At 44.9% G+C, this 14,323-nt stretch overlaps 2 protein-coding genes across 3 annotated transcripts in view; one reads left to right on the top strand and one right to left on the bottom strand.

The window, feature by feature from the left end:
- The window catches only part of FAM234B (family with sequence similarity 234 member B), a 35,091-nt gene extending 30,955 nt beyond the window's left edge, over positions 1 to 4,136 (top strand). The window contains exons 12-13 of one of the 2 annotated variants that reach the window (XM_014791337.2): positions 846 to 1,066; positions 1,652 to 4,136. In XM_014791337.2, the coding sequence (XP_014646823.2) occupies positions 846 to 1,066; positions 1,652 to 1,657 (227 nt within the window). In that variant the 3' untranslated portion in view covers positions 1,658 to 4,136. The other variant, XM_004435501.3, reaches the window with a different exon arrangement.
- A 30-nt stretch (positions 4,137 to 4,166) lies between these two features.
- GSG1 (germ cell associated 1) lies at positions 4,167 to 13,844 on the bottom strand. Its single transcript, XM_087442718.1, has 6 exons — positions 13,782 to 13,844; positions 10,399 to 10,717; positions 8,996 to 9,166; positions 8,152 to 8,304; positions 7,383 to 7,494; positions 4,167 to 5,407 (listed from the first exon to the last, which is right to left on the bottom strand). The coding sequence occupies exons 2-6, from the start codon at positions 10,715 to 10,717 to the stop codon at positions 5,062 to 5,064; spliced, it is 1,101 nt and encodes a 366-aa protein (XP_087298844.1). The 5' UTR covers positions 13,782 to 13,844; the 3' UTR covers positions 4,167 to 5,061.
- Between the last annotated feature and the right edge of the window lie 479 nt (positions 13,845 to 14,323).

Raw genomic sequence — 14,323 nt, 5'->3', positions numbered from 1 at the left:
AGCCACTGCCACTGCTGGTCTGGATGTGTCTGATGTTCGCCTCCTCAGAGACTCCTTGCCTCAGGCTGGCCTCAGGCAATCTGCCCTTCCTGCTGGGGGAGGAGTCGGGAGACCAGACTGGCCACTTTTCTTTCTTTTCTTCTTTCCATGTTCTCTTGCCATTCAAAGAGCTGCTCTCTCCTTACAAACTCATTTGCCTTGAAATTGAAGCTAGTGCTCGTGACTCTGATTTATTGAGATACGCTGGAAAGAACAGCTGATCTGGAACTTGCAAGCACACCTGTGGTGGGGGCCATGGTGGGGGAGGTATCAGCTTGCAGAATCCTATGATTGGATCTAAATGAGCTATTTTTCAATATTAGCATAAAATATTATTCAGTGCACATTAAATAATGGTAATTAAGAATCGAGACTAAAAATTACAACATCTATTTTAAAGATGAGGCAAAATAAACACTGGCTAGGTCAATAGCTAATATGAACATGTAGTGACAATCTAGGAATTCTTAGAATTTCTAGTTCGTTGTGCTTACTTTTCTACCGAATTGTCACCACAGTTGGCATATCTTCTCATTTCCTGATTTGGGGCTGTCTTAGAAACAGCTTTAGAGAAGGAAAGGTATAAAGGCTGAGAAGGATGTGCTGCTTCGCCAGCATCCAGTCATTCACCACTACGCACCACCGTCTAGCTCAGTGCCTTGCATTTATTAGGTGCTCAGTAAACTTCTTAATGAATTAGTGAATGAGTAAATGAATGAATGAATCTAGTTGCTGAACCAAACCCCTCTCCTGTTAGCAGAAGTTTTCTGTCCTTGTTAATTGCTCTTGTTTTTGTTCTTCCTCAGTTGGAATCAATGACCTCTGGAAAGATGCCTTTTATGTTACCAGGACAACAGGGCCAAGCTCCGAAGGCCACCCAGCACCCCTGGTGGTCAGCAAGCTTAGTCTACGGTGGGCAATGATGGAGGGCCAAGTGGTCCAGCTAAAGGAGACCACCCCCAAAATTGGCCGTGGGGAGCTGCGAAGGTTCCTCTCTAGGATAAAGTTTATTGATTCTCTCTACCAGGTGAATAGCTTCTGAAAGAAATATTTGGTCACTATTGAGGGTTTAGGACAAGTACTACGAACTCCAGGTTTGCTTTTTAGAAAGTAGGGAGAGTGGAGCCTTCCTGAGTAGCTGGTTATCAGGAACCCGTTGTTTGAGACCAGTGCTATTTTCTAAGGGTGCTTCATGACCATTAAGAAATGGTACCATCTCCCTTCGTACCTCCTCTCTAGGGGACATTTGGAAATGCAGGGTCATGGTTTTTATTGTCCCAGTGACTGAGGGGGTGGATACTACTGGTGTTTCTGGGAGGGGCTAGTGATGCTAGCATCATGCAGGACTGGTGGCGGTTACATACTGCAAAGAATTGTCTTGCTCAGATTGCTAGCCCTCCCTACCCTCCAAAGACTATGGTCTAGTTCAGTGTTCAAGACATTATCATGGAAAAAGATAAAAAGTCTCTGGGTCTTTTTGGAGGGACACTCATGAACTATTGGGGCTAGACAAAGGACAGGAAAATAAAGGAAATATTCTGACCTTTAGGTTTCCTCCATTTCTCTGCCAGGAAAAAAGCTAAAGTCACTGATACTCGCTCCTTTCCCCTAGATCTAGTCTGATGGAATGCTCAGTTTCAGAAGTGAACTGAATGGTACTGTCTCTCCTGGTCGTGTAAAATCCGTTCTTTGGAGAGAAGGAAGACTCCTTCGGCCCCGTTTCGCAACCTCTGGGTGATGGTTGCACAGCACTTTGGAAGCCACATTGGACTTGAGAACGGCATGATCCATTTGGCTGGGGTATCTTACCTGCTTTTTCAGTCCCTGCATTAACACCCCCTAAGCACTCTGTATGGATAGTTTGAAAATGTGAATCTTTTAAGTGTTTTATTTTTTGTGTCTAATTTATAAACTCTTGCTGGGAAATTCCAGTGGAGTTCTTCACTGGAACATTTTGTTTTGCATTATGCCATGTGTGTGTATTTTTAGTGTCTTGATGAAATATTTTCTAGATATGTCCTAAGCTCCAAGGACTTGGTTTCTTGTTCTTCTGAAATACATCTGGGTTGTTTGATCATCGTGAGACTTCCAGATGGCCTACCTCGGATTCTGAGGGCCACCTGTCATTTCTCTCCTTATCCCCTCCCGACCTGTACCTTGGTTTCTTCCCAACCTTAGCAGCAGTGAGAAAGACTGAGAGTGGGGACAGAGTTGACTATCCTAGCATTTTCATCTGTTTCTTGTCTTACACATCCTGTCTTTTCACACCTTCCATCTCTATGTATTTAGTGACCATAGATGTTCCTATCCGAAGGGGAGCAAGAGAAATATAAATGACCCACCTCTGACAAGGTCTTATGTTACCATGTGGTTTTGGTTGTTCCCCAGTCATGACCCTTTTTGCTGCAGTAACCCCAGAAGTGCTCGTGTGTGTGCTGTCCTCAGCTCAGCGGAGAACTGGGAGTCAGGCCCTTGAGGCAGGCGTCTGTGTCCCTGCTTCATCTCTGCTCTGCTTTCTTAGCATCTTCTTCTGTTGGGCGTCCTCCTGACTGCCTCTCATTTTGCTCTCTTTTATTCAGGGATGTTTTTGCTTTGCTTGCATGAGAGCAAAGCTGTTTCTGGACTTTTACTCTTGCTCCGTAAGTCCAGTGTGCAACCATTTTGCCCTGCACATCTCCTTCCTGGTAGAGCCTTTGAAGCATTCTATTTCGAGAAAATTCCTATGTAAATACTATAACTTTTAGAATTGGTTGAGTTCTTCAGAATTATCTCCAGTGCTTACTTCTCCCTTCTTCTGTATAAATATGTTACTTCTATTAAGTTATCTCCTAAACTTCCAGGTCGTTGTTTATGTAGCAGAAAATCCCACGTTAGCTGGTGGAGAGCTGCTTTTCTTCTTGAATAATTTTGACATGTCATCCCTGAGTGCAACTCGGGTTCTCCCTTTACTTGAGCCTGTATCTTTTTAGCTTGTGTTAATAAAGGAATTCCAGAAAATTCCAAGATTACAGAAAATTAGGGATCCCCAATTTAAAGGGATATATATAAATTGCCCACTGGAAGGCTTTATGACATAACAGGAGGTTGGTAGCAATAGCTCCACGCTGGCATGTTGCCTGGCCTGCAGATTGGCCTTCCAGGTTTCTGGGCGCCCCCCTGCCTTAAGCCCCTAAAAGCAAATTTGGTTTCAATGCTTTAGAAAGCATGTGTGGGTCCAACTTATTGTAAACTTGGGGGAACAATTAGAGGATACCCAAGTGTGGGCATGATTCCAGTTTTACTTCTAGATTTGAAGCTCCCTGGGTAGAATAGCCTAGGATCTAGTTTGCTCCAGTAGAGAATTTCTAAGGACTAATTTATAGTCGACTGAACACCTGAAACTTGGGTGGTGGTCCTGTGGCCTGGGCTGAGCCATCTATGCCTAAACCTGGTTCTCTGCCACGTTGAGGCTTTCTGGGAAGCCAGCCACTTTTGGCAGGAGTGAAATGAAAAGTAAAACAGTACCTGGTTTGGGGGGATTGTTTTGGGCAGAAGACTGCATTTATGCTGGGTGAGTCCCAGAAATACATAAGAAGAAGCTAGAAAACCATAACATCCCTAAATTCTTCATAGTATGTTGGCTAACTAAGCATAGCTTGTTTTGACTGTGTTAAGTGTGAATCTCTCCTTGCTAGACACAGTACAAGCTCTTGGTTTCTGCTCCTTCTTGCCGCCAGTACAGAGGGTGTAAATGGTGGCTCGAGACTGCGGAAGCTTCGTCTGACCGGTGTGGGTGGTGGGGTCTCTTGTCAAATGTGTCCCTAAGCTTCCTTCTCCTTGCAGGCAACCACCCACCAGATATCTGAGATGGGAAGTGCTCTTTTCTTTCCCCACTCCCAGCATGGGGTTGCCAGTAAAGCCAGTATGACCACTACTTAGAAATAGTCATGACTTCTGCAAATGCAAGGGTCTTCCTTCTCCCAGTCTCTCCTCTTTCCTTCCCGTCCAAACCCCTCCACCTTAGACAACATCCTCCCCCTCCCACAGATGGTCCCTCCTCACCCGGTTCTAGTGTGGTATAGTGATACCAACCCCCTCGAATGTGACTTGCTATCCTTACTGCCCATATTAAAGAAGAGCCAGCTGGTATATTGTCAGGAGGCACTATTTAAAATGTGAATTGTTACAGAACAAATAAATACTATGTACAGGAACATACTTGTGCCATTGTCATTCTTCTTAGCCATCTGGGATGGCTTGTTTTCCCTCAAGGAAAAGAGAAAGGGCAAATGGATGGATGAGAAGGTGGGGACAAAGAGAAGATCGTATGACACAGCCTTGTTCCCTGGGGAAGTCTCCTTTGTGGTTCTCCACCAGGGAACTGCAATCCTATCTGAATAGCCTCAGTGGGACATTTCTGGAAGTGGAGCTGTCCCTGTGTGCTGTAGGAGCCTTCTCATGGACACTAGTCTTCTGATGGCTTCTATGATCATATTTAATTAAACTTTCATCAGGTGCCTACTGTGTGGATGCAGGACACTGTAACAGGCAGTGTGGAGGACATCTGTCCTCTGTGTCAAAGCTCCTAGTGGTGTCAAAGCTCCTTCGTCTTCCATTCTGTGACTTCCAGGAAAATTCAAGTGCACCGTGGAAACCTGAGCCACAGTCAACTACCATTGATTTGCCCACCTCCATTCCTCCAAATCCCAGACAGGTGACCAGATTGAGAAGCCCCTGAAGGGCAGGAACTGTGTGTTACTCCTCTTTTGATCTCCATTGCTTAGCCCAGGACCTGGCTTATAACAAGCAATCTGTAAAGGAGAGGGGATTCTGAACGCGGGAGATATGGGGGATGGCGAAACAACACAGCCGTGAGGGAGCAGTGCACACCGGGCACGCACCCCTTTGGACTCGTACCTTAAGATACCCTTGTTCTTAGCCTCTAAACACCATGCTCAAGAAACAGACTTCGGCTTAAGCATGTGTTGATAACAAACACACAAGTAAGGTTGGGCTCAGCCTGCTCTCCAAACCCACTTACTCCTAACACTGTTCTTCCTCTACAGATGACCCAGCCACCTCTTCTTTTAGCCCCTGGCTGGGCCCTTGTCGAAATCCCTTGTTGTGTAGCTCTGAGTAGAAGTCGACTCCTTCAGAGACAGAGTGGATGGGCTGATTGTGATACTGGTGGTAGCTGGTCAAAGGCCCCCCCGGGTGGGCTGCACTTGACAGTTGCTGAAGGAAACACCGGTGGTGACGTGGGAGGCTGCTCAGGTTTCCTTTGAAGCTCTTACTGTGCTTGCACTTGAACTCCAGCACCAGCCTGGTGTATGTGTTGAAGGTGGTGACAGCCGATGCCATGCAGCAGGTGAAGGAAACCCAGGCCATGCTACGGACAAACACGCAAAAAATGTGCAGTAAGAATCTGACTTTCCTACAGGTTTGAAAGAAGAATACCATGATCCCTTCCTACTGATAGACGAGGCTGATGCCTTTTAGGGATTTAGGGACCTGAGTTTGCTGTCTTCCACCACATTGCAGGTAAAGAACTATGGGCAAGAGGACTTAATTTGGTCTGTCTTAGGGTCCATTCTGAATGTTCCATAGTGACAAAGAATAACTCATGTAGTGTTAAAGTCAGACTAGGAGTTGAATGGATTCATTTTCACGGAATGAATCCGGTGTACTTCCTCCCTCCCCCCTCTTCAAGATTCAAGATTTTCCTTTACTGAGATGCTGGGAGTGATCTTCCCTCTTTCATCTTCCTTTGTTTTGAGTTTAGCAGTCTCAGGGTCGACAAAGTTGAGCCTCTGAGAGTCGTTCAGGAAACATTTACTACAAATATGGACGTATAGGTTGTACGAGTGGAATTTGCCTCTTATGAAAACAATGTGGTTCTTGGCTTAAGGGAGTCTATAATGGACGGAAGAGAAGCCGGAGATTGAGAGATGCTGGATGGATTCAACAAAGAAAACAAACACATTCCTAAAAACTTGGAAAGTCAAACCCCTAAATCTCCCCATGTTTCTGGGGAGAAACAGGAAGTTGTGTGAGGTTAGTGAGGGATTCCATGAGGCCAAGTGATGGTTAAAGCCAGGCCATGTGCTGGTACTGCGTGTACCCATCTGCTGCCTCCCACAGACTACGTAGACTCAGGCTGAGGGTGCTTCTGATGGGGGTTTTGTGGTCTGAGCGCTGCAGTTGTAATGCCAAGAAAGGGCTGAAAATAGACAAAAGGTGAGAAATGATAGGTCTGGAAAACGAGCTAAATTGATAGGGTGGCTGATGGAGCAGACCAAAGGCCCCTGAATCAAATAGCACATATTATACCATGAGAAAAGGGGATCGGATCTTGTAACAGACGTGTATAGGTTTCCATATTGCCTCCGTTAGCATGGAAGCTCAAGCCCAGCGCTGTCTTTTCGGCACTGTTAAGGTACTTCACTCCTATCCCAGGCAGTTAATGTAAGTCCAAGTTGGCACCTGTGTGGTGAAAGGGAGTGTGTTCTTCAAGGAGATAGTGAGGAACTCTTAAACAAAGGGCATGTTTACCTTGAATGTGTTTGTTTTGTCATGGTTGCTGCTTCTCTCTTTTTAAGAGAAAATCTCAACTGACCCCTTAGTTCTTAAAAGGTTAGAGAATGGCTGGTAGGGGAAGTTTTATTTCTAACACAGTTTGGTGGAATAAGAATGGAGGTTACTTTTAATTACAGGATAAAAGTAAGCCACTCACAGGGAATAGAATTCAATTAAATTTCAAGGCTAGTTTTCCATTTCTCTGTCCTCCAATACCTTGAATCATAAAATATATAAAATATAGAGCATTATTTCCATAAGCCATACAAAATCAGTCTTATTTCCCAAGGACAACATACATAGCAGGTGAAGAAGCAATTGCTATAGCTGTATCAGCAGGAAAACTGGACAAGGCAACATCCTCACAAAACAAGCCAGAGGCATCCTCTCTGTACCTCTTCAGAAGGTGGGGAAAGAATGGGTGTGGCCTGATGGTCTAGCCCTCTGATTGACTGACAGACTCCTGAGATGAAGGATGAAGAGAAGGCAGAAGGACACAGAACAAGCATGTAGAGGGTAGCAAATCTAGGGGGCCAGCCCCATGGCCTAGTGCTTAAGTTCAGCGCACTCTGCTTTGGCAGCCCAGGTTTGCAGGTTCAGATCCTGGGTGCAGACCTACACCACTCATCAGCCATGCTGTGGCGGCGACCCACATCCAAAATAGAGGAAGAATGGCAACAGATGTTAGCTCGGCAAATCTTCCTCAGCGGAAAAAAAAAGAGTAGCAAATCTGATGAACGTTGGCTAGGGAACGGGCTAAAAGGTTCAGGAGATGGTTAAGTACTTACTAGAAGGCCCAGCCGTAATTCCAAGCATGTGGCCTCCAGTCTTCTGGACCCATGTTGGCAGTTGCCTGGAAGACTTGTGAATACGTCATATGGGCCACCATCCCCAGAAGACCTACAGAGGGAAGAGGAAGGCAGCACCCTTAGAGAAAGGCTGGCGTTGCCATCTACAGGGAGTATGGTTTTGGAGAAACGTCTTCATTTTGCATCAGGTGCAGCCTCTGTTGAGGCGTCCCATTACCCATATGCCACCACATTCCCAGGGAGATGAATCTGCAATGGGAGCTTCTCCTTGAGTGCAGATCTTTGTGATAGCGTCCCCCAGCCTCTAGGTTTAGAGCTATGGAAAAAGTTCCTGAGTTGATGCTCCACTCAGGGCTGCTGCTCCCTTTTACTTCTTCCCACTAAGACCCACAGTGTGAGCTTTATTCTTGATCTTTTCTAGGCATCTTACTTTATCCAACAAAGTCTTGAAAAGCTGTGTTTATGTCACAACTGAACAGTAAAACCAAACTGTATTTTACATATTGAGAAAACTTGCAAATAATAACCTAGAGAGAAATCATTTTGCAAAGTACATAAAGATCTAATATAAAATTTTACATGTTATTTCCATTTAAAATTAAAGAGGCTATAATGTATCTCCTACTTCCATTCTTTATATTGCCTTTGGGCTCCTCCTTCCTGCCCTGGGGACAGAGGCTCAAGCCTTCCAGCTCTTGCTTCAAAGGCTGCTGAGGACAGCCACCCTCTATAGCTCGAAGGCGCTCACCTGACAGGACGGAGGAGATAGCTGAGAAGGCGCTCAGCTTGAGCCCACAGCCCGGGTTCCCCGTGAACAGCAAGTCCGTTAGTAGGAGGAGGAAGCTGATGAATTCAAGTCCGATGTAGGTGAAGTGGGCTCCCAGTGATAACCATAGGATCTCTGTCAGAAACCAGAGGAAGAAGAACCCTCACCCTGACAGTTAACTCAACAAACGGTGAACAAACGATGGCTGTGAGGAGCGAAAAGCCTCACCGAGTCATAGAAGGGGAGAACGAGACAAAGCAGAAAGCAACTGGGGCATTCCTTAATTTGGGGTCCTTTGCTATCATCCCACAGCTCCCACTCTGCTCGGTGTCCAATATACAATCAGGTAACCTTGATGGACTATATATACTGTTAGGGCGATTTGAGAAGAAATCATCCAATTTTCACAAAATCTTGCAGGGCTGTAACTCTGCTATTTATCATTTTTGTTTCTCTTTTTTTTATTTAACTTTGGAACAATCAGTTTTGTTTCCTTTCTCCCTCCCTCCCACCCTCCCTCCTTTCTGTTTTACAAAAAAAAAAAAAAAAAAAAATTATTGGAGAAAAAAAGGAAAAACTAAGCTTTCAACATGGTTACTTGGCAACAAGAGGAGGTTAGAGCTGTTGGCGATTTTCTGTTTGTGAACTTTATTTGTCCCTGCTGTTCCTTTTTTGCATTCCCGCTTGTGAAGGAAAGTCAGCTTTAGAGAGAATTTGTGTGACCCTGTGGGGCTCAGAAGAAGAGAAAAGCAGGAGAGCCCAGTACAATTTAGATCCAGAGAGGCCCAACTCAGTGGTAACGAAATTTGTTATCAAGCCCACATACTTGCCACAAGCCCCAAGGGAGGGTGGGGGAGGAAAGCCTTCTCCATTAACCGCTTCCCTCCAAATCGGAGAGCAGGGTGACGTGGGCCTTGCAATGTGGCAAATTCCAGTAGTCCTTTCTCACCTCTCTTGGTTGGTGGTGTGAGTTCAATGAAACTTCGGCACCTCTCCCCTGAAACACACACAAGGTATAACTTCATGGAGGCGCTTCTTTGGACAATGGGGATGAAGACTTTCCCAGGTCCCATACCTGGCGCTGCCCCATTTGTTCTGACCCAGCGCCTGCCCAGCATATAGCAGGCAGGCAACCAATGTGTGGCTTTGAAAGCAGAAAAGAATGTGTGGATGAATGAATGGCATCGTCAAGAGTCATCCAAGGTTAATTTCTCTCTCCTCAATTCCTGATAATGAAGCAGACGACATTGCCCTGAGTGTGCACACACAGGGAAATGTTCCTGGTTCCTGCGTCAGGAAGAGGTAATGGGCCTAGTGTTAACCAATACCTTTTGCTGCCTGTACCACTGGTCTGAATGGCTCTAAATTGTTTCCAGGACTGGAGTTGGAACAGTGCTAAATGGCACAATAGTAACTTAAATATAAATGCGCACACATTTATATGCCTCTTCCATCTCCTTTGTCCCTAAGCCCGAATCAGCAGAAGCAGCAGGTCGCAAATTGTACATGATTCTGGGCTTTAGAAAAACTTTATTACCAGGTGACCTTTGAATGCTTTGAGCAGTGTCCTCAGTCCAATTGCTCCTAACCCGAGGACTACACGGTAACTAATGTTCGCTGACACAGTGTTCGCTTTGTGATGTGCTGACTGGTAGGGGACCTGGGAGGGTCTGTCTTCAGCTCCTGGAGGATGTCCTTACAGGATCTAGTCACCCTCTCTGGGCTTCTGTTCCCCAACCTTTTAAATTGTAACAATAGTACTTAGAACGAGAAAACCCTTCTTGTGGGGAGGGGGAGGAAGGGGTCTGAAAGGTGATCTGCTCTGATCCTTTCATCTCACAGACAGAAAACTAAGGCCTGTAGAAATGAAGTTGTTCATAAGGTCACAGCTAGGCAGAGCCAGGGCTTTTCTTGTTTTGTCTCTAAACAGCAATGTTAGCTCACTGGAATGAAAAATCTCATAATGTTAAAAGTCTAAATGAAACCCTTTAAGGGTATGCTATTTTAAACCAATGAGTCTACTAGACAGTCGGGAGGTGAAAAGGCAGATGACTTTTGACCTTATTAAAAGGGAGTCCTATAGGAAAGGACACAATACAGAGGTGGGAGATGCTGAGCCTGGGGGTAGCCCCGGTGGGGTGTGGGGAATGCTCTACTCCCCGCTGGCTCTTTGCCCGCATAAGATCCCTTGGGGGGGAAAAAATCAGGCACCTGGGGTGAGGAGGCTACCTGGTTCTTCCATGATTTCCTCACAGGATAGCCACATGCCACTCCGGAAGGTATGGAAGGAGAAGCGGTCATCCCCAGTCTCCCAGCTGTATTGCACCACCTCCTGGGATGATGTGTTGGGGCCGCTTCCATCCAAGGGCATCGGCACGTCAAGGCACTTGGCTGCCAGACCTTTCCCGCACAGGGGCTTGGGCACCTTCTGTGTGCCCACAAACCAGTAGCTGCTGAGCAGGGATGTTGTGGAGAGGCTGAGTGATAGCATGTTGAGGATGGCAGATAAGAATGTCCGTTGGCCAGAGAAGCCCTTCGGGAGCTCCATCTGTAACAGACAAACACGTGGAGAGAGCCTGACTTCAGAGTGTCCTTGGAGGGCTGGACACCCTTCCCTGCGGCTTTCCTCAAGCCGCTTTCCTCTAACACGATGGACACAACCAGGCGCGGGGAGTTTTCCCCCAGGAGCCCTGTGGAAGCTCGGCTTCAGGAGTGGCCCAGAGCAGGCATCAGAGCGATGATGTTTATTTAAGCTGGACCTTATTATGCTAAAATGCTTATTGAGGATGATTCTGAGTAAGCATCAGATAATGACTTCAGTCAGAATGTGATTAAGCCACTGAGGCTAATATATATCAGATTGAATTGGGAGCAGTCTAAATGCTCTTGCTGGTAATTATTTTTGGTTTTGTCTTCATTAAAAGGTAGTTGCACTGACTTGCCTGAGGTATTCATTATTGTAACAATGTGAGTTTTTGGTGTCCTCTTCCTGCTGAGAGGAGTAAAGAGGGATATGTCCTATCAACGAATGTTAAGCTGGATCATCCAGGGAGGGTGGTGCAGGTAGAGGCTTTGGGGCCTTGAGGATAAAAGAGGGGCCTTGGGATGTGGGCTATTGAAATCTCTGGGGAGGAGATGGGGCTGGGTTCTGAGAGAGGTGGTGAGCTGGGTCCAGCTTCCATCCACTGCCACCGAGATGACAGAATCTCAAATGGGAGGTGGCTGCGTGGTGCTCGTAGGGCTGGGCACCAAGTGTCACAGCCATGGAGCCATGGCAATGGTGCTCTTGGCTGGTGGAGCGGAACCTGGAGGGGCGTCTCCACAGCTTGATGCAGCAGCGGTGCCTGACTCACCGTAGGGACACAGTGCGTGGCAGCAGAAAGATCTGTAGCTCATGTGGCTCTGACTCGAGCCCCTGACCTCCTTGTCATTTTTAGCCTAAGACATGAGAAGGGCGAGCTGAAAACTGACTCATGTTAGATGTTTCAGCTTTGGTGAGTGGTTGGAGCCAGATTTAATTTGATTTAGAGAAATAAAGAAATCTGACAGGTCTTGCACTGTGTGTTATGGAGCAGTTTATACTGTTATATTAATACAAGCTGAACGGAAGAGAAGCCTGTACTTAGTGGCTGACAGACGCTTCTTAAAGTAAACCATCTTGAGCTTTCCAGGGGATCTCTTATATCAGAATTAATCAGACCTAAATCTGCTTAGCTTAAGACACGTAAATAAAACCACAGCTAAATGGGACAGGGCCATAAATCTGCCTCTCTCATCATCTCCAGCTTAACGTTTTCTATGTTTAACAGAGAACTTTATCTTAGAAATATAACAGTTTGTTCTTCAGAATTTTCAGGGACGAAAACAGTGCATACCACAGACGAAGCGCAGATTATTTATGGCAATAAGAAATATACAAGGTTCATATGTATAAAACCAACATACAAAACATACGATAAAGCAGCTTCTGGAAAGCAATCTGCTAATATGATTTTTTTAAAAAGCACTCAACAAATTAAATCCACCAAGAGTTGTCAGTCTGTGCAAGACTCTGGGTGACCTTGGTAAGGACTGAAAACCCACAGCATCTGGAAGATCTTGTATTGCTAGATACGGGAGTCTTATGTTGCCCTTGTCCCCCAAAAAGAATGTTTTCATCTTGTTTTTAGTTATGAAAATTTTAGTTATTGTTCTGTTGCTATGAGTTATCCTTTCTAATTATTTTTATGTCCATTGCTTGAATAGGAAATGGATTTCTGGGTAAAACACCTTCATTAATCCTTCTGAATAAAGATTGAACTAAGGCGTTAGGCAATTCTATATGTTCAATAACTTTATTTTCAATCTTATATGGCTTGGAAATTTGTCTACTATCACATTACATCAGATTTTAACTCTACCCTTAATTCATTTCAAATTATACAAATTCATAAGCTTTTCTTCAGAAATAAGAATAACAAACCCCACACACATCATGTACAACCACTTTGCGGTGGCATCAAGGTGACAACAAATTTAAGGAAGAGGTGATCTGAGAAACCAAGGGTGAAAAAAGAGTTTGGAATGAAGCACAAAGAGGATGTCTCCAGAAGGAGTGTCCACCAAGGACAGACTCAAAAAGCCTCATGCAGCGTTATTCACAATAGCCAAGACTTGGAAGCAACCTAAGTGCCCATCAAGGGACGAATGGATAAAGAAGATGTGGTATATATACACAATGGAATACTACTCAGCCATAAGAAACGATGAAATCCAGCCATTTGTGACAACATGGATGGACATTGAGGGTACTATGCAAAGTGAAATAAGTCAGAGGGACAAGGTCAAATTCAAATACCATATGATTTCCTTCATTAAGTAGTAGATAATAACAACAACAAACAAACACATAGAGACAGAGATTGGATTGGTGGTTACCAGAGGGGAAGGGGGGAGGGAGGAGGGCGAAAGGGATAATTTGGCACGTGTGTGGTGATGGGTTGTAATTAGTATTTGGGTGGTGAATGTGATGAAATCTATGCAGAAATAGAAGTATAATGATGTACACCTGAAATTTATACAATGTTATAAACCAATGTTACTGCAATAAACAAAAAATTAAAAAAAAAAAAGAATTATCTTGATAATTGAATGAGCATCCATTCAAGAACCTTTTCAAGAATCATCTTCAACACCTCTAGTGCCATGCCCTTCCTTACATATTCTATTCCTCCACCTAAACATGCCTTTTCTCTCCAGGATCCAGATATCTCTGGAATTGGAAGAAAAATTCTAATTTTGCAATGGTTTCCTTAAGGTGATCATGAGGAAGTAGCAGCTATAAGAGAAGTTATATCTTTGCATATGCTGACAAGCCACATGCCAAGGTGACTCTACTCTCTAGAAAAGGGACAAAGTGTGGCTTTCCTGACACTTGGCTCAGATTACTAGAAGTGCATAGGTGCCAAAATGTCAGTAATTCTTCCATCAACATAAGTTATCAGAAAAACTTGGAATTAACACAGGCTAGTAAGGACAACAGATTGATGAGACAGGCACATCTCTTAAAGGAATCAGGTGCAAAATAGCTATGGAATGTATGTTCTGAGCAATAAGAGGGGGAAGCTGTTTACCTTGGCTATGGCCAGCGTCTCGCCGCTTGTCCAGGAGGACCGCAGGATGCCATCTGCGCTCAAATCCCTTCAGTTTAATGTTGAAAGAATGAAAACTGCCTTCCCACCCTCCTCCCTCCCCTCCCAGCCCTCCTCTTCTATCTTATGTTTGGAGTGCCTCATGATTAAATGCTGGGGAACTTGGGCATTTAATAATTGACAATGCAATCATGGCCCAGCTGTTCTGGGAGATTACACAGGAGAGTTTGCCAATGGGGATCTGGGATTGAACACAAAGAAGCAAGGACTTGCATTTGCAGAGGGAAGTTTCTTTAAAAAAGTAAGTGATGATTTAGTTTCCATCTAACTTCCATTCCCTCGGTAACTGGTGTGAATGGATTGGGTTGATTTTATGGCAGACACAGAAAATATTACAGGGTCACCACTACTACAAAAGTTCCCATTAGGTTGAGTAGCGTTTTCCATCCCGTTTATAAGCTCTACTCTCCACAATGTCAGGGCCTCAGAGCCATGAATATGAAATAGCTTCCTTGTGCCCTGGG

This window comes from Ceratotherium simum, chromosome 17 (assembly GCF_057802395.1).
Source record: "Ceratotherium simum simum isolate JZ-2026a chromosome 17, ASM5780239v1, whole genome shotgun sequence".
Lineage (NCBI taxonomy): Eukaryota > Metazoa > Chordata > Mammalia > Perissodactyla > Rhinocerotidae > Ceratotherium > Ceratotherium simum.
This window is presented reverse-complemented; position numbering and strand designations above follow the sequence as displayed.